The sequence below is a fragment of the Galeopterus variegatus genome, unplaced genomic scaffold, assembly GCF_000696425.1.
Source record: "Galeopterus variegatus unplaced genomic scaffold, G_variegatus-3.0.2 Scaffold6784, whole genome shotgun sequence".
In the NCBI taxonomy this organism is placed as follows: domain Eukaryota; kingdom Metazoa; phylum Chordata; class Mammalia; order Dermoptera; family Cynocephalidae; genus Galeopterus; species Galeopterus variegatus.
In genome coordinates, this window is record NW_007732895.1 from 50,163 (window position 1) to 72,686 (window position 22,524).

The window sequence follows — 22,524 nt, forward strand, 5'->3', positions numbered from 1 at the left end:
CTCTCTGGGAACCTTGCTTTGGAGCCCTCAGCAAGTATAGATAATGCATGAACAGTAGGAGGCCTGGGGAGACCCAGCATGCCTGGCCATCAAGCAGTAATCAATCTAGACAATTCTTTTTCTTTCTAAAGACCTCCATAGAAGCACAGACTTTCACAGATTGAGGAGAGTTTGTGTCACAGTTCTAATCCCCATCTCCAGCCCCACATGTAGTAGTAACACAGCCCTGCCAAAGGGTGGGATATAGGATATAGATGCCAAGGGGACAGGAGTTTTAAAATTTGTACCCTAAAATAATTTTTTTTTACTATTGCTGTGAAGTTAGATACCAAAAAGTAGAATTTGGTGGCAGAATTCAGAGTCAACCCAACATCACTGAAAAGATTCTGAAGATTTTTACCTCCAGCTGAAAATCCAAAACAATTTTGCCTAGGCATGGATAAAATGCATCTGTGCATATATTTTAGCCAACATTGTAGAATGTTTTCTCGAGTCTTTCTTGCTTTCTTGCTTTTCCTCTTCAGAAGTGCCTTATTATGAGGCTGGGAACAGGGGAGAAATAAGGGAATGGGCACTTCTTAACAAACCCTTACTATATGTCAGGCATGATGCTAATTCATTCCCATGCTCTATAGCTTAGTAGTGCAGGCTCAGTCCTGCTCCCCACTCATTGGGTATAGGGCCTTGAGCAAGCTACTTAACCTCTCTGAGCCTCAACTGCCTCTTCTGTAAAATAGGATAATGATACTTTCTATTTCATAGAGTTGCTATAAAATTAAATGAGATGATGCCTCTAAGATGCTTAGCACAGTCTGGCATGCAGTTAGGACTCCATAAATGCTGTCTGTGATTAATCCCCACAACCACCTTTTTGTCTCTTTTTTTGTGACCGGCAACGGATCGCAACCCTCAGTGTCGCGCCCGTACCAGACCGGGACCGGCAACGGGATCGCAACCCTCGGTGTTGCCCCCGCACCTCGCTCAGCCAGTGAGCGGCCGGTCTGTATGTGGGATCCGAACCCTCACAGAGAATGTTGCAGGCAGAGGGAACAGTCTAGTAAAGGCCTTGAGGTCAGGAATTAAATTAGGTTTGAGGAATTAAAGAGAGGCCAGTGTGGCCAGAGCAAAAAGAGAGTGGAAATGAGATGAAAGGTTGCAGAGGAAGGCAGGGACAGATCACTGTAGGACTTCAGGCTGGGGTCAGAAGTTTGGATTTCCCTGGATATGGAATAGAGAAGCATCAAAGGTGAATGAAGCAGGAGAATCACACGACTCAGTATCTGTTTTGAGAACATCACTCTGGCTGCTGTGTAGAAAATAGACAGGCCGGGGTGAGAGGGAAGCAGGACTGCAGGGAGGGACTCCACCATGGGCCCAGGGGAGGAACAGCAGAGCCCAGCGGGTGCATGTGGAGGAGAGAGGTGGGCAGATTCAAGCTCTTGTTTTGCAAGTAGAAATGACAGGACCTGGTGACGAATTGTACGTGGGTGGTTAAGGAGGAGGAGGATCAAGCCTGGCTCCGGCTTTCTAGCTTGAGCAGCCTGGGTGGATGGTAGTGCCTGCACTGAGCCGGGGAAGGCTGGAGAGGAGCCGGCTGGGGAGACAGCAGAATGATACGCTAAGTAGGCAGTTAAATTCACAAATCTAGAGCTCTTAAGAGAGGCTTGGGGCTTTTGGGAGGTCACCAACTTATATTATTTAAAGGAAAGGGAAGAACTCCCAGGGAGCAAATAGAGAAGGACTGGGGTCTGGGGCGGGGGGTGTCTCTAATATAAAGGTCACAGCAGGAGGAGGTGCCTTTGTGGAATGGCCAGAGAGGTAGGAGGGAGGCCCAGAGGGTGTGGTGTCTGGAAGCCCCGCACGGAGAGTGGTCCAAAAAGGAATGAGAAGAGGAGAACAGAAAGGTGTCCATGGGGCCTGGCGATGTGGGACTCACTGAGAACCTTGTCTGGCTCCAGCACCCTTCCCTTCCCTCCTCACCAAGCCACCTCCCAAAGCAAGTCTCACTATTGCCTGCACTTGGGCCTGCGTGGTTCTGGGTCTTCTAGGTGCAGAGGCCAAGACCCGGCCTGTCTGCCTCCAAACAATGCTTCACCCAGAGGTGCTCTCTAAATGGGCAGCAGTCAGTGCCCTGGCAGGAGGCAGGCTCCTCCCTGGTGACCCTGTGCTGGATATGCCCCTAAGGCATTAGATGGAGTTTCATTGTCAGCCCTGGCAGGCCCTATATGGCTAGAACCAGCAGCCCTGCCTTTCCCAGTGTCTCAGAATGTGTCCAATTTGGGGCCCTGACTTTTCTGCTTGCCTCAGTGCCTGTCTGGTTCTGGCTTCCCATTACAGAGAGAAGCCACTGCCCTTTGAATTTGAGGAATGCCAATTCAATCATTAGGCCCTGGTATTTCCATCAAGTTCCCACAGCTCTTTCTTCCCTCAGAGAAGCTTTATAGAACATTTTGCCCACCCCCAGTAGGCCTCTCCCCTAGGACCAAGTCCCACTTCTGTGCTTTGTATCTGTTTGCTTTTTGTATGGTCTCTGCAAATATTGAATTTTTGAAAAAGAAAAAAAAAAAAAAAAACAGGAAATGACCTTTCTAGTATATTTGGAAAACAATTTGCAACTGTAGTGGGATCTGCCTGAACGATGAGACTAATAGCTACAGACTTGGAACAGACCATGTAGTTCTTGGCAGCGTCCAGGGCCTCTTCAGTTTACAAAGCTGGGGAGAGTATTCAAAACCCGAGGGAGAAGCAGCTTCCTGTGGGGAAACCTGACAGAGCCCAGAGCAAGCACCTGCATGCACCACAGCCTCTGACCCCAAGGCCCTGAAAGGTCTAGGGACAGAGTACAAGAGTTTTTCCCTTCTGTCCTGGGCACTCAAGGTCAGTCAAATGCTCTATAAGCATCCAGATCCCACAAAGGCACCAGAACATCCTGAGGATGAGGAAGAGAGAAAGAGCTTCATTCTCTAGCACCCCATAGCACTCAAGCTGAGATAGGATTGGAGATTGCTGTTAGAATCAGATTGCCTGTTGTCTCTGTACAGATCACTCTCTATCCAACTTTTCTGTAGATTTCAGCTTAACATCACCTCCTCAAGGAGGTCTTTCCTGATTATACAACCTTTTACTGAACTATCCACACTCACAGAATCCTCTCCTCTTCTTCTATAGCAAATATCATAATCTGTGATGATAGATTCACTTACTTTTTTTCTCATCAGATTGTAAATGTCTTTTTTAGTCTCCAGTGTATATGCCACACCTGGCACAGTGTCTAGTATATAGAAGTTGATTGGTAAATATTGAATGAATGAATGAAATGTCAGGACTGAAAGAGACTTAGAGATCATATTTCAACTTTCATTATTAAGATGAGGAAAAAGTAAGCTGAGAGAGAGGAAGGGACTCGTTGGGGGTCACCCTACTGCATGGGGGTTGAGCCAGACCTTCAGCCACTGGTATGATGCAGGGCTGCACATCCTTTGCTCTTTCTGCACTGAAATCTAGAACATCTTCCATTCACTTACTCATCAAATATTCATTGAGCTTCAGCTATGTGCTAGGCCTTTCGGATATAACAGTAAACATGCCAGCCAGGGTCATCCCTTTTGTGAAATTTGTATTCCACTCAGCACCATAAAGCACAAAAGAAGGAGGTATAAGTTTTGACCTTCTATAGTACCTTTAAACATGGAGTAAAAAACACAGGAGTTAAATGTCAAGAGGAAAGTTTTATTAAGTTACCCCACGAATGGTTTAATTGTGTGCCTCTTAGGTTTCACATAACTTAATGGTGTCTTTACGCATTGTTGTCTCATTGAGTCTTCACAGCAGCTCCATATGCTGAAAGGTGTTACTGTTATCCCTGTGTTGCTGAGGTGAAGGGAGTTGTCCAAGGTCTCCCAGCTAGTAAACAGGGAAGCTGGGCTGGACGTTTGCACTACATGCCATTTACCACATCAGGCATCCCTTCTCAGAGATTTGAAATATTACTGGGTACTTCTGAGAGGGACAGTGTGGTGTGGGAGAAAGAGCTCCGGACCCGAAGTTAGAACCCTGTGTTAGTCCGTTTTGTGTTGCTATAACAGAAATACCTGAGACTGGGTAATGTATAAAGAACAGAGGTGTATTTGGCTTACAATTCTGGGACAGCTTTATCTGGCATGGGCCTCAGGCTGCTTCTACTCATGGTGGAAAGTGGCAGGCAGCTGGCGGGTACAAGCAGATCACATGGTGAGAGGAAGCAGGAGAGAGGAGGTGCCAGGGTCTTTTTAAACAACCAGCTCTCACGGGAACTAATAGAGCGAGAACTCACTCATTAATCTCCCCTCCTCCCCCAGGAAGAGCATTAATCCGTTCATGAGGGAGCCATCCCCATGACTCAATCAGTTTCCAACACTGCCACATTGGGGATCAGATTTCCACATGAGTTTTGGAGGTGACAGCACATCCAAACTCCATCAAACCCCTAGATTCAAGAACCCTGGGCAAGTCATTTTCCATTTTCAAGCCTAAGTTTCTCCTACTGTTAATGAGAGTCTTGTCTAGGTGAGTTCTGGGGTCCCTTTTAGTTTGATTCTACAACAACTTTTCATTAACAAATATTTCATGAACAAATATTTCCTGAGGACGTGCTTTGGTAGTCCTGAATGAATCAAAGCTGTCCCCCTGCTGGACATAATTAATAGGCTATTAGAAGTAAAGACCCAGAACTCAGGAGAGAAGAGACTCTATAGACCTATGTGTTAGGACTTATTAGTAATCATTTATTGAGAACGTTGCTTCCATGTCAATATACATAAATGGATCTGCCTTATTCTTTTCAATGACTGAACATTTCTGAGCAGGGCATGAGTATGAGCTGACTGATGTTTGAGAATGGCCCTCTTGCTTACAGAGGATGGAGGGCTTGAGGATGAATTGGGGAGGATAAGGTGGGACAGGAAAACTGGTTAGGAGAAGAATGTAATAGACCAGAAAGAGATGATGAGGCCTAACTAAGTCCATGACTGTGTGGAGAAATGGGCATATGGACCTGAAATATTTTAGAGAAAGTGATTGAACCAGAGTGATTGAGCCTTATGCTGCAGGATGCCTCCTTACAGAGAGGAAGATGAGGTGAGGCATGGGTTTAGGGTAACTGGTTTTCGACTTGGGCAACTGACTGTGGAGGTGACTCTTGACTAAGAGAAAGAATGAATGGGAGAGAGTTCTGGAGAAGGTGGAGCATAATTCTGTTTATATCCTCTTGGTGGATTCACCTAGTTGTCTGCAGCTCAGCAATGAGAGAATCCACATCAAATGAATGGATGGCGATGAGAGAGATGATTTGTATAGAACAATGAGAAGAAACACATAAGAAGAGAGTAAATGGATAGAGTTAAAGGGCATACAGGTAGTCAAGGTGTTGGACTAGGAAAATGAGAACGAGCCTTCTGAGAGGTTGAAGGAAGTTACTTCACCCCCTAAGCCTCAGTTTCCTCGTTTCTAAAATAGGAATTAGAATGGTACCTACTCACAGGGTGTGTTGAGAGTTATATGAGAGAATGATGGAAGGCACTTAGCCTTGCATCTCAGAAGTAGTACTGCTGCAGTAATTTATTATTCACTCAGTAAGTATAAATCAAGCACCCACCATGTGCCAGGCACTGGACTAGCTTTTTGGGATATGTTGGGGAACAAAGGAGAAGACTGGGTGCCTGACTTCATGGGAGGGGAATTATAAAAGAAAGAAGACTCAATATCATAAAGATGTCACTTCTGCATACATTCTGTATTCATGTGCCATATAGTATTGTACACATTTAATGCAATTCCAATAAAAATACTATGAGAGTTTTGAGAAAAATTAAAATGACTATTAAGTTCATAAGGAAATGTAAACTAGTAAAAACAGCCAGAAAAATTCTAAAGAAAAAAAAAAGATTTGAGTTATGAGAGGGAAGGTAGCCTACAAATATTTTTTTAAAAATTTAAAGCTAGGCTTCCAGTCAAGATGGCAGAATAGACAGTCCCCAGCATCACTCCCACAAATCAACCAATTTACAACTATAAAAAAGCTGGAGCTCAGGGGAAGAGGAGGAGAGAGCTATGGAGTATATGAAGGCGGGAAAAGCCATGATGAGAGAAAGAAAAAACCATTTTTGACCATTTCCTGTTGCGGCTACTTTAAGGCTAGAGCTGCTGAGCGCACAGAGCAGGAGCTGGCAAAAGCCACAGCTGTGCCCTTCGGATGAAATTGCATGGAAGCGGCAGGGGAGAAGAGGGCCTTGGTGGCCCCCAGGCCAGCAAGACCACTGATAGGGTTCCCGTGGACCCACACAGGAGCAAGGAGCCACAACAACTGAAAAAAAAGCCACTCAGAGGCCAGTGAGTCATTGCAAGGAACCAGCACATGGCCCGTCCCATGGAAAGTGTTTGCAGCACTGGTAGCAGGGGAGACGTGGGGATCACTGGGGCACAGCAAGGACAGCTGACTGGCACTCCAGTCAGCAAAGGACCACTCAGAGGAGACTGGTCTGGAAATCAGAATTGCATGGGGTGCAGTTCGATGAAAAGACTCAGGCCTAGCTCAACGTTTCTACACAGCCCAGGTGCACTGGGTCTCTGGAGAGCTGGAAGTACCTATAAAGTCAACCATTAAAACCTGAGCTGCATAAAAAGCCTTCCCTAGGGAATCAGCAGCAAAGCAGAAATTTAGCTAACCACACAGCTCAAGTGCTGGTCCCCACAGGAAGTTCTCCCATTTTAGAAGTAAGCAAAGGACAAAAAAATTAGTTCTGGCTCAGCCACACATCCAGTGCCTCAGTCCACCCAGGGACCTGAGGCATGGATCCAGGGATCAGACGCCCCTGCCCACAATCAGGCACACCACCAGCACCAAGGAGTGTGCCAAAAACATCAACTCCATGTGGGTGGCCCAGCTCAGCCACCACAATAACCATGGCAGCTAGATGCCACAACCACCATGCTGATGGTCCACCAGCCACTGGAGTGCATTGACACAAGGAGAGTCACCAGCAGAGATAAAGAAAAGAAGAGGATGTCTCTCTCCACAAAGCCCATTTCAGAGTGACAGAAGAAGCATCTGCTCTATGATAATATTGGGGGACCTGATCACACCTCTCAGCATTGGACAGATCATCTAGGCAACAAATCAACAAAGTAACCATTATTCTTTCAGAAGGAGAGAAGAAATCTAGGGTAATTAGAGGGGGTTGGGGGGAGGGAGAGGAGGATGGAGAGAGATTGGACAAGTGGCATAAAGAATAAGTACAGTTTGTAACAATATGTATACTAGTAATATTGATTTGATCAGCATATGTCAACGTTAAACCCCGAAAATATGTATAATCAATTATGATTCAATAAAAATTTTTAAAAATTAAAGCTAAAGTAATATAAAACGTGATACTGGTACATAATAAATCAGTTGAAGAGACTAAAAGGTTGAGAAACAGACCCCAATACACATTTTTGTAGACAATAATGGCAGCTTTTCAAATCAATGAGGAAATGTCAGATTATTCCATAAATGATTTTGAGATAAGTGGAAAAAATTAATTAAGGTGGATCTTTAACTCATACCAGCAGATAATCAGACAATTTTAAATGAAAATTGAAGCAATAAAAGCATTAGAGGGGAACGCAGCAGCACCAGATCCAAGGTGGCGGCCAGCAGGAGGCTGACAAAGGAGCTTGAAGAAATCTGCAAATGTGGAATGAAAAACTTCCGTAACATCCAGATTGATGAAGCCAATTTATTGACTTGGTAAGGGCTTATTGTTCCTGACAACCCTCCATATGATAAGGGGGACTTCAGAATCGAAATCACTTCCAGCAGAGTACCCATTCAAACCACCCAAGATCACATTTAAAACAAAGATCTATCATCCAAACATTGATGAAAAGGGGCAGGTCTGTCTGCCAGTAATTAGTGCTGAAAAGTGGACACCAGCAAACAAAACTGACCAAGTAATCCAATGACCCCCCAGCGCGAGCACCCCGTTCAGGCTGACCTAGCTGAAAAATACTCTAAGGACAGTAAAAAATTCTGTAAGAATGCTAAAGAGTTTACAAAGAAATATGGAGAAAAGCGACCTGTGGACTAAAATCTGCTGCAATTAATCCCAACAAGTGTGAGCAGAGACCCCAAGCAGTGCATTCAGACACCCCACAAAGCAGGACTCTGTGGAAAATTGACACGTGCCACTGCCTGGCATTCACTTGTGGCAGTTACTGACTTTCTACAGTTTTCTTAATCAAAAGTGGTTTAGGTAACCTGTAAAGGACTAAAACTTTAAGATGTTCTAAAAAAAAAAAAATCAAAAATAAAACCATTAGAAATAAGCAAGAGAGAATTTATTACTAATCTCAGAATGGGGAAGACATTCCTAATTATGTTCCAAACCCCAGAAATTATAAAATAAAATATGGATCAATTTGACAACATGAATATAAAAATGCGTGTGGGGAAAGAAATGCCAAAAATACAAATGACGGATAAGTTAAAAAAAAAAAAAAATTATTTGTAACTTACTTGTAGCTTCTCTTAAGGCAAAAGACTACTTGCCTTAATATATTAAGAACTTCCCACAAATCAATAAGAAAAGGACCTAAAATCCCTTAGAAAAATGGACAAAACGATTTGAAGAAACAGTACACAGAAAAGGAAATGCACATGGAAAGATGCTCAGCTTCACTCATAGGAGCAACACAAGCCAAACCAGATGCGGTTTTCACCTTTCAGATTAGAAACAAATAGTGTTGATAAGAAGGTGGTAAAACAAAGTGCCCGTCATATATGCCTGATGGAAATTGCTATGGTTTGAATGTGTCTCCCCCCCAAAATTCTGGTGTTGCCAATGCGGTGGCATTAAAAGGTAAGGCATTTAAGAGGTGATTAGGCCTTGAGGGCTCCTCCCTTGTGAATGGGACTAGCAGCCTTTATAAAAGGGCTTGATGGAGGGAGTTTACCCTTTTATGCCTCTACCCTGTGAGGACACAGCTATTGGAGGCTCCATCTTGGAAGCAGAGAGTAGGCCTCACCAGACACTGGCACTTTGATCTTGGACTTGCCGGCCTCCAGAACTGTGTGAAATAAATTTCTGTTCTTTATAAATTACCTAGTCTCAGGTATTTTATTGTAGCAGCACAAAATGAAATAACCTCTGTGGAAGAAAATCTGGCAATACCTATTACAATAAAAAAATACACTGATTCTTTGATGTGGCAATTCTACTTTTATGGAAACAGCACCAAAGGTCATCAGTAGGGAAGTAATTAAATCAGTCTACAGCAGTGAGAATATCATGCAGTCAATAAAAGGACCAGTTTAGCTCTATAAGGACTTTGGGTTTGTTTCCAGTGTTTTGATCAAATCAGTGCTATGGTGGCTTCCGGATGATCTGGAATTGTTTCGAAGATATATTCTTAAATAAAACAGTAAGATGGAAAAAAAAAAATTTTGTTTTAAATAAAGGAAAAAGGAATGGAAGGGGGAGAGAGAGAGGGAATATGTATTTTGCATAGACTGTCTCTGGAAAGCCACAAGAAAGGGTGTGGGGGATAAGGTGGGAAGGAGATTGAGCTCTTATCTCTTTCCTGCTGAACCTTTTGAATTTTATACCACATGCACACTTATTCAAAAATCAAGTAATTTTAAAATAAAGTGAATGCTTTCACTGTAAAAACTTTAGAAAATATAAAGGATTTTTTCGGTTACTCATAATTAAATATTAATACATGTGATTATATCATTGAGATTCTTTTTCATTTAATAATATTTGTGAACATTTTTCCATGTCTTTAAAAATATTTACAGACATTATTTTAATGCCCGAATGTATTTCATTTGGATATAAGTGTGTTTTTCTCTATTATCCATTTAGGACATTTAACATGTCCATTTAGGAGCTCATTTTCATGTCTTCAGTTTTTGGCTATTATAAATAACACTGTGATTTATACATTTATCTTCTTGCACAACTTGGAATATTTTCTTAGAATAAATTATTATAAACTTACTTAGTGGTTCAAGGATATGAAAAAAGTTGATGTTTCTTGGTACATATTGTCAAGTCATTCCCCAGGGATGTCCTAGCATTTTACACTCTCATTAACAGGGTCTGAGAAAATGACCATTTTCTGAGGATTCCTTCTTTTATTTCCCCATTTGCTCTTCACTTTAAAGAGCAGAGGGTGAGCAAAGGGGAATACAAATGTAGAAGAAATGATATTATGTTTGTGCTTCGAATCAAAGAGCTCCCTAGACCCATCTATGGAATCGCTGTTTCCTGAGGGAATGGGGATATGGTGGCTAGAGCTTGTTGGCTCATTTGATGTCTTCCAGGATTGGGCTTTGGCTTGGCACAAGTCTCTCTCACTGCCAGGAAAGACCTGGCTTCCTGCATTGGGCAGCTTGTAAGGTTAGACAGAACAAGATGGAGGTCAAAGCCCCAAGGAGTCTGTCCTAGCAGTGAAGCTGGCCTTTTAGATGGAGCCTGTAACTCCATCCCATGGTATCAGATCCTAGAGATACCAGACAAGAACACCAACCAGCACAGCACTCTGCAGTGGATGGAGTCCCAAGAAGGAATTGCTTTATCATCTCCACAGATAGGTAGTTAGATAGGCAGAGAGAGGAGTTAAATACATAGTTAGATAGATACAAATTTAGTTCAGTGAGTATTTATGGAGCCACCTACTCTTTACCAGGTGCTGTGAGAATCAGGGAATGAAGTAGTTGAACATGTTGGCTCAGCTGCCAGAATGAGCCCTTTCAGTCTGGCATGATGAAAATCCAGACAAAAATCCCTCGTGGAGGTCACATTCCAACTGGAGGAAAAGAGCTGAGGAAACCAAGGCTTTGGGAGGTGGTGTGGCCTGCTCAGGGTCTCTGTCCTTTCCCATAGGCAGCAGGTATAATATGGAGGATGAGCCTGGGCCTAGGAGCCTGAGACCTTTCTGAGTCATGGTTATAAATTTATCTCATTTATGTCAGAGGGCTGTTGTGGCCATTAGGTAAGTGATTTATGTAAAACATATAAGCACGTAACATAATATTAAGTGTTACCTTTAATATTATCATTAGAATTGTCATAATTTTTATTCTCTTGCTATTACTGTTATTACTATTGCAGCAGGCCATTCCCTTGTTCTGAAGCTTTGAGCAGTTTTCCCAGAGGGAAAGGGCAGGAGTGAAACTCTGTGACCTGCAGAAGGAACCACCTCTGGAACTTCTGGGAATTCATTTAGCTGAGGGGGAGCCAGAGCATGACAAAGGCAACTTCTCTCAAGGCTGCTAAGAAACATAAGCGGGGCGTGCCATCTGCCGGAGCTGTGGGGAATTGCCTTAGAACTCTGGCCCCACCTTTATTTTACAGATGGAGAAATGGAGACCCAGAGAGGGGCGAGGTCTTGCTCAAGGTCTGATGGCAGAGTTTGTATTTAAGGTCACATGTCTCATTCTTTTCTTCTACAGGACACCTCCCTGTCTCAACTGTCTGATCTTTGAGTGCCCCTAATCCATTCTGTAGGTGTCTCTTCTGAGCTAGGTGTTGTGGGGATTGTGAGCTTAGCGCTCCATACTGGTCAGCCCCTCCTTTCACACACATGCGCAAGTGCGTGCGTGCACACACTCCTGGCAGCTCTTACCGACTGAGCCCCACCCTGGGTGCTTTCCAGGCACTTCCTGCCAATGTCAGTTACCTTCTAAAAGCATTACATGATAACTTGGGTTATAAAACCTTCAACCATTACAAAGATGTAGACTTAGAAAATGAAAATTCCCCTTAATCACAAAGAACCACAGTTTATAAGGTTGTTACATGTTTTTCCAGATATTTTTTTTATGTGTCTGCTATCTTTCCCCACAGAAACTGGGTTTTATTTTAGGTGCTGTTTTGCAGCCTTCGTTTTTTAATTAACAGTTTGTCTCAGACATCTTGCTAGGTCAGTACAGATCCATCTGGCACATTTCTTTTTTATGAATACTTCATAATTCATGTAATGCCTAACTTCCTGATGGACATGTGGGTGGTTTCCTACAGGTTGTTATTACCGACCATGTGCAGTAAACATCTTAACACCACATAGAGCATTGGGCATTTGCCTGTGTGTGTATAGAAGTGGAATTTGTTAGGCCCACCCCACTGGACTGTAAACTCCTAAAGTCACGCCAGTGCTTAGACCACCCCTCCCATTGCCTAACTCAGGGTCTGCCAGGTAGAGTTCATGCAGTGACTATGATTCAGTTTCCTTCAGAATATCATAAGTGCTCAATGAGAGGTACTAATATCCCCTGAGCTGATTAACATTTTATTAATATAATAGCAGTACCTCTAGTTGGCAAGCGGACAATCTCGTGTGCTACTGGCGGGAATATAAATAGAAAAAGTACTGAATTGATAAGCTTTTTCTCCCAGTTTTTTGTCATTATAATTACCACTGTGCCATTGGGGAAAACAACTTGGAAATGTGTCAAAAGCCTAAAAAATATTTCACCCTTCCCTTTAGCCCTGCAATTCTACTTCTGGGAATATATTATAAGAAAATAATTAGGACTGGGCACAAAGATTTACATAAAGATGTAGTGCTGTCTGTAGTGGTAGAAAATTGGAAAGTACCTCCATGTTTATTTCTAGGGGACTGATCAAATAAATCATGGTATATCCAAGTATGCAGATACAAAAATCATGTAGAGGGAACCTTAATGACATGTTCTAAAATGTTCCGAAGAGTAGGCTATAAAATACAGTGGATAGTATGATCCCAAAATAATTTTTAAAGGTATATGACTCTTCTTTATATATGTGCTCTCTTCTCTCTCTAGGCTGTTTGAGGGTACTTTAAAAAGTTCATGGAAAGATTTGTATCTTTTGTATTTTTCCATGAACTTCTTTTTTTTTTTTTTTCCATTTTGTCTTTTTTCGTGTCTGGCAACGGATCGCAACCCTCAGTGTCGCGCCCGTACCGGACCGGGACCAGCAACGGGATCGCAACCCTCGGTGTTGCTCCCACACCTCGCTCAGCCAGTGAGCGGGAACTGGTCTGTAAATGGGATCTGAACCCTCGGCGGGAGCGCCACCACGCTCCCAAGCAGCGCACTGTAGCAGTGCGCCACCGGGCCGGCCCTTCCATGAACTTCTTGAAACACCCTCATTTTATCAACCACCAGGGCTGTTAACCACCATCTCTGTAATGATAATTCCTAATTTCATATCTTTCCTCCCGTCCCTTTCCCCATCTCTCTTCTGAGCTCCAGCCTCCTAGCTCCATGTACCTACTCTGTCTCCCCACTTGGCATCTTAAAGTTGACATGGCCAAATAGAACTCTTATTTTCCACCCCACCTCCACTCCCTAAAACATTCCTCCTCTGTTATTCCTTGTTCCACACTTCCGTCCTCCTACTTACTCATGTCAGAAGCCTAAATTTCCCATCAGCCAAACACTAAGTCTTGTTGATTTGTTCTCCAAATTACATCTAGAATTTGTCTTACCACCACCACCACCCATCATCTTCTTGCACCTGAACTTCTGCAGGACCCTCCTAATTTGTCCCCTTCCAGGCCCTGCTCCACCTGGACACCAGAGTCATCTTTGAAAATGCACAGCTGATCATTCTTGATCTGGCCTAAAGCCCCTCAGGGACCAAGTAACAGATGTGATCTGGCTCCTGCCACCTCAGCGGCATCCTTGGTGTCCCTGCCCCTCTCCCACCATACTCCAGCCTGCTGGCTCTTTCTGTTCTTCCATCCCACCATGCCTTCTCTCCTCAGAACCCTCACACGTGCTGTTCCCCTCTTGGTAATGCTCTTCCCCTCACTCTTCGTCTAGATAAATCTATTCATCCTCAGATCTCAGCTAAAATGCCACTTCCTGACCCCCAGCATTGGTTAGGTCCTGGTGGTCACTCCAACTCCCTGCATTCTCCCTTGAAGCCCTGTGGTCATGACGTGGGTGCTACATAATTTTATGCTGTCTCCAGTGGACTGTAAGCTGTGTGAGAGCAGGGTCCACAGCTGACTCGTTCATTGTTGCGTCTGCGGCATTTAGCCATTGCCTGGCACGTGCTGTTGATAAATGTCTAAATGTTTATCACTGTCTTTACTTAGAGAAAAGACTGAGCACACGTTCTTTAAAATGTTGATGGTGTTGTTTGGGTGGAATTATGGGTGACTTATTTTGTTCATTGTATTTTTCTGTGCTTTCTGCTTTATCTTCAATAAAAAAGGCAGTATCTGTCATTTTGTCAGAAGACATCAGTGCTGGAGAACTGGAGCTAAGTCTTCTCTGCAAGATGCATCTGGACTTACCTGTGCCCTCCTGCCCCCTGTCCCCACAGGCCTGAGGAGCGATGCAACAGGCGTGATGGAGGTCGAATCCTCCTACTCGGACTTCATCTCTTGTGACCGGACAGGCCGTCGGAACGCAGTCCCTGACATCCAGGGAGACTCGGAGGCCGTGAGCGTGAGGAAGTTGGCTGGAGACATGGGCGAGCTGGCACTAAAGGGGGCAGGTCAGAGCCAGTGGGCCCATAGCACTCCTGCATGTGAGAGGCCCTCTGCCAGCCTCTAGGCTGGTCTCCATATCCTAGACTGCCCACACTTCTCAGAGAAGAAACTGCATTTAAATCAGGCCTGTCCCATGATCAGTGCTAGAGAGTCCAGCCAATCTCTAGTTGGAGGGTGCCAGTGTCTCAGGCCCCAGGGACTCCCTGGCCAGGCATCCAGGGCTCTTCCCTTTCCCCCCACCCTCCAGTCTATCTGCAAGTCCTGGCAGTTCTCCTCCAAGATACTTCCCAGGTCTCTGCATTTCTCTCTGTCCCCACAGCCACCACCGGCTCTGGCCACTCTTAGCTTTCACCTGGCTGAGTACAGTGGTCTCTTTCTTGGTCCCCTGCACCCACTTCCATCCCTCCCATCCTGCTCTACATAACAGCCAGAAGGATTTGTTGGAGCCAGCCTTTCTTGTCATGCTTTTGCCAGAAAATCCCCCAGTGGCATCACACAGAGTGATGCCAAACTCATCCTGCTGTGGGACTGGGCCTCACCTGCCGCTCTGATCTCACTAAGTGCCACCCTCTCCTTGCCTCCCACCCTCCAACCACACCTGCCTTTGATCTGTTTCTCAGTCAAGGCACAGGTCTTCCACCTTCAGGGTTTTTTGTCTCACTGTTTCCTCTGCCTAGCACATCACACACTTGGTGCTGTGGCTGCTGCCTCCTCATCCTCAGGCCCGAGCTCAGGTACCAGGCTCTCCAAGGGGCCTCCCTGGCAGCTAAATCATCTCTCCCAATCATGTGACCCTCATCACTCTCTGACAAGATCTCATTTATTTAAATAGGAGCTCCAGGAGAGCAGGGGCCTTCTGTTTTCCCTGGCACATAGCAGGTGCTTAGTAATCACAGGCTGAACGAATAACTAAAGGAAGTGTCGCATCTGCCACCCAAGTATTGTCTGGGATGCCCCTCCTCCTCCTCCTCTCTCTCTGTCCTCTCAAAGGACCCTCTCAGCTCAAGTCCAAGGTCAGCCCTGGGGCCTTCCTCTGGGAAGCCTTCCCTGACCCCTGCGCTGGCTGAGGCCCTTTTCACCCTGCTCCCACAGCACCACAGAGGCTGTGGCTGTCACACTGCTTCTCACACTGTGGCCTCAGATTGTGTCTGTCTCCTGCTGGGGCTGTCCTTGGAGGGCTGCAACACTGTCCCTCCCTGTGTAGCGCCAGTCTAAAGCTCTTGGTCCTCACTGGCCAGAAGTGACCTTTGAGTACAGAACAAAGAGGACTTTGTGCGGGCGTGGACCCAGCCCTCTCATGTCATAGGTGGACAAACTGAAGCCCAGAGAAGTTGGGTGGCTTGCTCAGGGTCACCCAGCAAGTTAGCCTAGTTATGAGAATCTGACTGCCTCAAAAGAGAGCCCCCTGGCACCCTGCCCATGGAACTCTCCCTCCAGCCCATCCCTAAGCCTTCCCTTTTTGAGTGATCTGCCAGCCCTCCCTTGTGATGTGGCCCAGACTGCTTACCCAGGCACATAAGCCTCCCTGGGTCTCACCCTGCTCCCTTCTGCAGCCTCAGCTCCCATCTTCCTCCCATCGTATCCTCTCACCCGGCCCGAGTCAAGTACTTTTATCTCTTGAAAGCCCCCAATGGGCCTTAACCCTGTGCAGCTTCTGTCCAGTTCTTGCCTCCCTCCCCTTGCCTGGCTGGCTTCTCGTCACTCTCAGAGAACCAGACATCTGCTCTGCTGAGACCTTCCCTGACCACAGTCTCCTCTCTCAGTCAGGGGGATGTGCCTCTTCTCCTGGCCACCTCCGTACTCCCACTTCGTACAATGCCCCTCTCTAGACCGAGCTTCTCCGGCACAGGGTCTGTGCCTTGTGCCCTCGGTGCCTGGTGGCATTTGGCACATGATAGAATTGTCCAGTCAGTGGCTGTTCACTGACCGACTGATGATCAAACATGGCCAGCTGTCATGCTGGGCGTGCTGCCAGGGGCGCTTTCAAGGCTTCTGCACTCTTACCCTCGGCTCTGGTTCCCTCTACCTCAGCAGCTGTGGCTGCTTGCCCTTGTGCCCAGGCACTTCTAACACTTGTTTTGCCTGTCTGACTCAGAGTTCCTAGAGCGTCTGGGTCCTCCAGGTACATGACATTTGCCTGCCAGAGTGACTGACATTTACAAAGGGGACATGAGAGAACAAATAATGCTCACTGCAAGGAACTGAAGCACTTATGGTGCAGTTCAGGCATGAGTACTGGCTGGGGAGCCTTCCAGGAGGCCCCACCATTAGTGGTTTAGCTTCCACAGGCAGGGCTGTGGGCCAGGCTCAGTCCAGCAGGCTCACCAAGGCAGTGGGAATGCAGAGTTAAGGTGGCACCCCAGAGATTCTGCTCCAGCAGGCCTGGGATAGGGGCCCAGAGCCTCTGTTTGCTTAAAGATTCCCAGAGGACTGACACACAGCCAGGGCAGGGGAAGGGAGCCACAGTCTTAGCCTGCCTTGAAGGCCTGGCCACCTGTCCTCCCCTAGTCTGTACCCTGGTTATGTTTAGCACTCCCCAAGTGTGCTGTGTGCAAACCTTTGTCTTCTTAGTTCCTTACGTCAGGACATCAGGAGCACAAATGCTTTGTTACTTTGCCTGCTGATGAGCGGAACAACAGGCAAGGCATGAAGCAAGAGTGCCCCACCAGCCATGGGGACCGTTTGCTGATCCTATGGGGAACGGTGCTGGCTGGAGAGGAAAGTGCTCCAGGTCCTTCTCCCCAGCCAAGGGAGAGCCGGGGCTGGCACAGAGGAAGCATTCCCACGTGCCAGATGACCGCATATGGGCCCCACACCCCTTCCTGGTCCTGGCAGAGGTGTCACCATCCTCACCTCATAGATGAGAAAGCAGAGGCTTAGAAAGATTAAATGACTGGCCCGAGGTCCCACAGCAAGGAAATAGCAGAGCAGAGATCAGTGGGGAATTTAAAGAGAACCTTCTGCTTCCTGGGACATGATGCTCAGGGCCAAGTGGGGCAGCACAAGGTAGAATTTTGCCCGCAATGTAGTCTAGTTGACCAGGCTTCTAGAGGGCCAGAACCTTCTGGGATCAAGCCTTTGTTACAAGCACCACCCCAGGATGGGCGGCAGCCTGGGGGGCAGTTCAGAGGTGGGGGAGGGAGGCACAGAGATCAGTACAGACAGGAGAGTTAGACGTCCGATTTCTGCCTGCACCACTCACGACCACTCCCACCCACTTCCTAAGACTTCTGCAAGGGCAAAATGAGGTAATGCTGATGTTGGGCTTCATAAACCCTGGAGCGTGCTGCCTACTGGAAGAAGTTAAGTTTATGGAAGGGATGCTAGCTTTGGCGGCGGGCAGGGCACTCTCCACCGCTTGATCTTGGGCAAATCAGTTCACTCCTCTGAAATTTGGTTTTCTCATGTGTATCACAACCCTAATTACACCTCCATGTTGCTGTGTAGAGTGCATGAGAAAGTGTTTCTCAGACCCCAGAACCACAGGGTGGTCCTCAGTCACATGAAGGGCTTAGCCTGAAGGATGCAAAGACGGAGACCAAGTAGGGAGGTGTTGTCTGGCAAGGGCTGGATTTGAATGTAGGCCCTTGGTGAGCTTATAAGGCATCTGGTGACACTGCATAGTGTCACTGGGGTTTAAGAATTGTGCCACAGGTTGAGCTTTGCCCACATGCTGGGGCCCATGTGGGGAACCTCATGGAGAGATGCCTGATTACCATGCTGCCTGATGAGGAGGGTGTTGACACTAGAGGGGCTAGGCGCATTCCTCACCCTGCACAGCGGGCCCAGTGGATGGCTGGGCCTGCCAGGCCCATCTTCCACAGCAGGGCTTGCATTCCGGCTTGCACACTGACTCACTGGGCAAATCACTCCACCTCTCCTGCCTGCTGCTGCCCCTCACTCCTAATGCCTCCGAGGTTTCTAGCAGCGTTGGAGAGGGGGCAGAGGCTTCCAGTAGTCTGCTGGGTCAGGCTGTCCACACATGCACACCCCCACCCCAGGACGTACCGCTGGCACCCCAGGCCCTGATGCTGGCCACCCTCACCACTCCCCTGAGCTGGTCTGCTTCAATGCCGTTTACTGCCTTATAAGAACAACTACCATTCACTGAGCACCTGTTACACACTGGTGACTTAACATTTACCCTCTCCATCTGGTTAACCTGAACAGAAATATCGGCCCTCAATAGCCCTTCACCTGATGCTTTTAACACCCATCCACAGTCCTGGCCATTAATTGACTTTTGACTATACTAGTAACACCACATGCATTTCTGTTACAAAAATTAAGATGTTACAGACCAGGCTGAAGTTTCCTTTGGCCACAGTCCCTCCTCCTGCAGCTCCTGTCCTGTTCCCCATGGCTTATCCACTGTTATCAGGTTGGCTGGGCCCTTCCAGACCCCTTTCTGTGCTTCACATTCATGTTAATGCGCCCAAGAAAAACTCCTCTTTCTCTCCTCTCCAGAAGGACAGGTGGAGGCAAGCACCCCAGATAAGGAGGCCAGCAACCAGCCCAAGAGCAGCGATGGGACCACCTCATCTTGAGTCTGGCCTTGTCCAAAGAGGCTAGAAGAGAGACCTGCTGTCCCCTCCCGGAATGGGAACCCTGGCCTGGCAGCCTCTTGTCTGAGCCCTGTGTCCCGGGCAAGCCAGGTCAGACTGACAGGTCCCCCCAGAGGCCTCTGTGGCCCCTACTCTGGGAAAGCCCTGCCCATGGCCCCAGGCTCCACATTCCCACCACCTTCTCCCAGTGCCCAGATGCACTTCAAGACACTGTAACCACAGGATGTTATTTATTCACTGATGCTGGGACTCAGGACCTGCCGGGGGGAGTAGCTCACGCAGGAATGCTCCTCTTCTGGGTGGCCTGGGCAGGAACCATGTCCCCACACTGACCCCTCCTCCCCAACCTCAGCCTTCTGGGTCAAGACATTCTTATCCCTTTTTTAAAAAACACTTTTAAACTTTTTAAAAATTTTAATCCTTTTTCCAGTGGGGCGGGGGGGGGGAGTTGACAATCAATTCACAATTTTTAAAAGCCATTTCAAGCTAACCTCTGACCATCTATGCAGCTCTGAGGTTCACTCATGGAGTTTCACAGATCCATTTTTAGGAAAGGGATTTTGGCTCAAAACTATTTGACCAACTGTTTGCCCTTTCTACCACTATAAGTGATATCTAAGACCCAGGAAATAAATGCTGATGATTTGTGTGACTGGCTTGAGATTATTTGTCCTTTAAACAGCAGAAGCAGTGACTAAGCCTTGTTTTCCCCAAGTCCACCATTAGCTGGGATCCATCACTGCCCCAGGTGTCCATGGAATGAGATAGAGATGCTGTGTTCCACAGAGGCCAGCACCACTGAGAGGCCCAGTATTTGATGAGTCCTTATAATTCTTACCCTCTCAGTCACCCCAACCCACAGCTTCAAGAACTCAAAAGGAAGGTTTTCCCTTTAAAACCTAGAGTAGGAGGGGGCTAAGAGTTCAGGGAGTATTTAAATAGACAACCCTGCAAGAGATGTCTCATTTCTTCTGGAGGCAGGACAGGCTATGGGCCCCTTTGCCCACAGCACTGGAAGCTCTGGCTTCCATGGGCAGCCTCCACTGGGCTCAGAGCCCTGGCACTGAGCAGGCTGCGTGAGTCTGGGGACCCCAGGGGCTCCTTCCATTTTCATCTCACCCAAGTCAGCCCCTCCAAGACCACAGCATCACACGCCATGTGCTGCACAGCACCAGCCATTGGTTTATTGAGCACCAGTTTTTCAGCACAAGTCACCATCAGAGGAGGATTTCAGATTGAACCATGCCCATCACCAAGCACCCTGGTCCCTGTCCAGGGCACATAATTAGAGAGATGTGGCCTTGCCAAGGTATATGTGTACAGAAACGGGCTTCAAGAGGATCAGTAGCTGACTCTTGAAGTCATGGTCTTCCTGGAAGGAATAAAGGTAAGAGTGTCACTAGACCCATCCACAGGGTGAGGGCTACAACAGGCGGACATGGCATTGTCAGGGGTGTTGCTCTGCTTGTCAGGTCACAGAAACAAAGTTAGGCAATTCCCAGTACCCAGGATGTTGTAAAAATCAGACCTTCAGAACCAGAAAGGAATTCCCTTCTATGGATAGCAAGACTGACGCTTAGAGCTGGGAATGCCTTGCCAAGGCCACCTTGGAAGGAAGGATCAGAACAGAGCTAGGACCTGGGCCTCAATCCCTGCCCTGGCTTTGGGCAGCCACGGAGATGCCCCAACCTGCCCAGACCTTTAGGACTGGGCTTTAGGAAGTCTCCCTCCTTAAGCAGCCGCTTAAGACAGCAATTATACAGACAATAAGCCCACCTAGTGAGAAGCTGCCATCAGCCAGGGCTCAGTAACCAGAGAGTCATCACACATTCTTGGTGCTGCCTAAGAGAGGAAGGGCATCTTGCAAGAAATCCCACAGAAAGTCAGGCTGGAACCAGGGCAGGGTGACAGCCCAGAAATCCAGACAGGATCATACCTGCAGAGGCTGAAGATGGTATCCCATAGGCTTTATAGAGCAGATCAAGAAGCTCCATCTTCTCACCTTCTGGGAGGAAACTGGACTTTGCCGCATTGATGTTCTGGAAGGGCCAGGATGGCAAACAACATGGAACCAGAGAGCAAGGAAGGGAGCCCTTGGCAATCTAGTGATATTCCATCCTCTTCATTGAACATGGACAGTTAAGCTCAGAGGAAGGGACTTGTTCAAGGTCACATGGCAGTAAATGCCAGAGCAGAGACCATGAGCTTTTGTTTTCTTAATGTGGCATTGCATGATACAGGGATGTGAGAAGGAAGTTGGAGTAAACTTTGAGAGACTGTGGGATGTACAGGGCCAGAGAGATACCCCTGCAGGGACTGACTCAGGGTGGTGTAACCCCCAAGATCAAGGGCTCAGCCTGGGTTCTAGGAAAGGCCTGAAAAGCATGTGCAAAATTCCATCGCTGGGCATACCTTTCTAGGGAGAAGGTCAACAGTTTTCACTGGATTTTTTGAGGGCACCTGACCTAAACCAAGGATTAAAAACCTGGCCCTAGGTCAGGACATCAGCACAAAGACGTCCTCTCTGTAGATGTCTAACTCAAGTTTTGGCTTGTCTTAGACTATTGAGGCAAACTCTGTCCCCATCTCCAGAGGTTCCAGCCCCTGGATAGGACCTGTAGGCCTCACTCCCAGGGCTGAGAGTCAAGGCCAACACGGCTCACCCACTCACCAGTCTCTTAAACTCCTCATCGGTAAAACCCATGTCCCGTTTAGTCATCTGGTAATCAGTGTCTAGGGTGGACTTGAAGATGAGCGGGTCGTCCGTGTTGAGTGAGTAGTTAGCTTGGTCCTTTCTGAACCTGGATAAGAGAGGGGGAAACAGCCAGTGCACATTGACTTTCACCATCCTTCGTTCCTCACAGCAACTTTATACCTGAAAGATCTTATCCTTGTACAGAGGAGGAAACAAAGTCAGAGAACTCGGGTGACTTGTTCAAGGCCACATAACTAACAACTCATGACTCAACCCCATCCTGCTAGTCTAAAGCCGGGCAGAGGCAGAAGAGGGGCCTGTCAGGAGACCCAGGTAGAATGGGGGCTTGGGCAACCTACGCCTCCAGCTACCATCCTCTCTTGCCTTCCCCTCCACAGCCAACATTCTAGGACAGTTTTCGGCACCCTGTCGCAATCATTCCTCCATCCTGCTGGCAAATGGCTTTTCCAACACACCATGGAAACTTCTTGGGACCATGGGTGTGGTAGCCATGTCCCAGCCTTTCTGTCTTGAGTTTATCCACGGCCTGTAGAGAAGCAGCATGGAGCTGGGGAGGGGGCAGGAGGAAGCCTGGAAGAAGGGACCCCACGGCCAGCTCCTCACCTCTCTTACTACTTCCACTGAGCTCGCTTCCCCGGCATGGACGGTGTGGTGAATGCCGCTTGTTAAAGCCAGCAGACCTTTCCTAGATCTTACCTGACTTAATTTGTGTAGCAGAATTTGACACTGTTG

At 47.1% G+C, this 22,524-nt stretch overlaps 2 protein-coding genes and 1 pseudogene across 4 annotated transcripts in view; 2 read left to right on the top strand and 1 right to left on the bottom strand.

The window, feature by feature from the left end:
• PKIG (protein kinase (cAMP-dependent, catalytic) inhibitor gamma) overlaps positions 1-19,728 on the top strand; it is a 55,760-nt gene extending 36,032 nt beyond the window's left edge. For all 3 annotated transcript variants that reach the window (XM_008591246.1, XM_008591245.1, XM_008591247.1), the window contains 2 exons: positions 14,343-14,516; positions 18,979-19,728. In XM_008591246.1, coding sequence (XP_008589468.1) covers positions 14,369-14,516; positions 18,979-19,058 — 228 coding nt within the window. In that variant the 5' untranslated portion in view covers positions 14,343-14,368 and the 3' untranslated portion in view covers positions 19,059-19,728. The remainder of the gene's footprint in view (positions 1-14,342; positions 14,517-18,978) is intronic.
• On the top strand, positions 7,622-8,108 carry LOC103606694 (annotated as a pseudogene).
• Positions 19,729-20,235: 507 nt separating the features above from the next.
• Positions 20,236-22,524, bottom strand: part of ADA (adenosine deaminase) — a 30,710-nt gene continuing 28,421 nt past the window's right edge. The window contains exons 10-13 of the mRNA XM_008591248.1: positions 21,748-21,877; positions 21,013-21,115; positions 20,853-20,918; positions 20,236-20,448 (exon numbers count right to left, since the gene is read on the bottom strand). Coding sequence (XP_008589470.1) covers positions 20,899-20,918; positions 21,013-21,115; positions 21,748-21,877 — 253 coding nt within the window. The 3' untranslated portion in view covers positions 20,236-20,448; positions 20,853-20,898. The remainder of the gene's footprint in view (positions 20,449-20,852; positions 20,919-21,012; positions 21,116-21,747; positions 21,878-22,524) is intronic.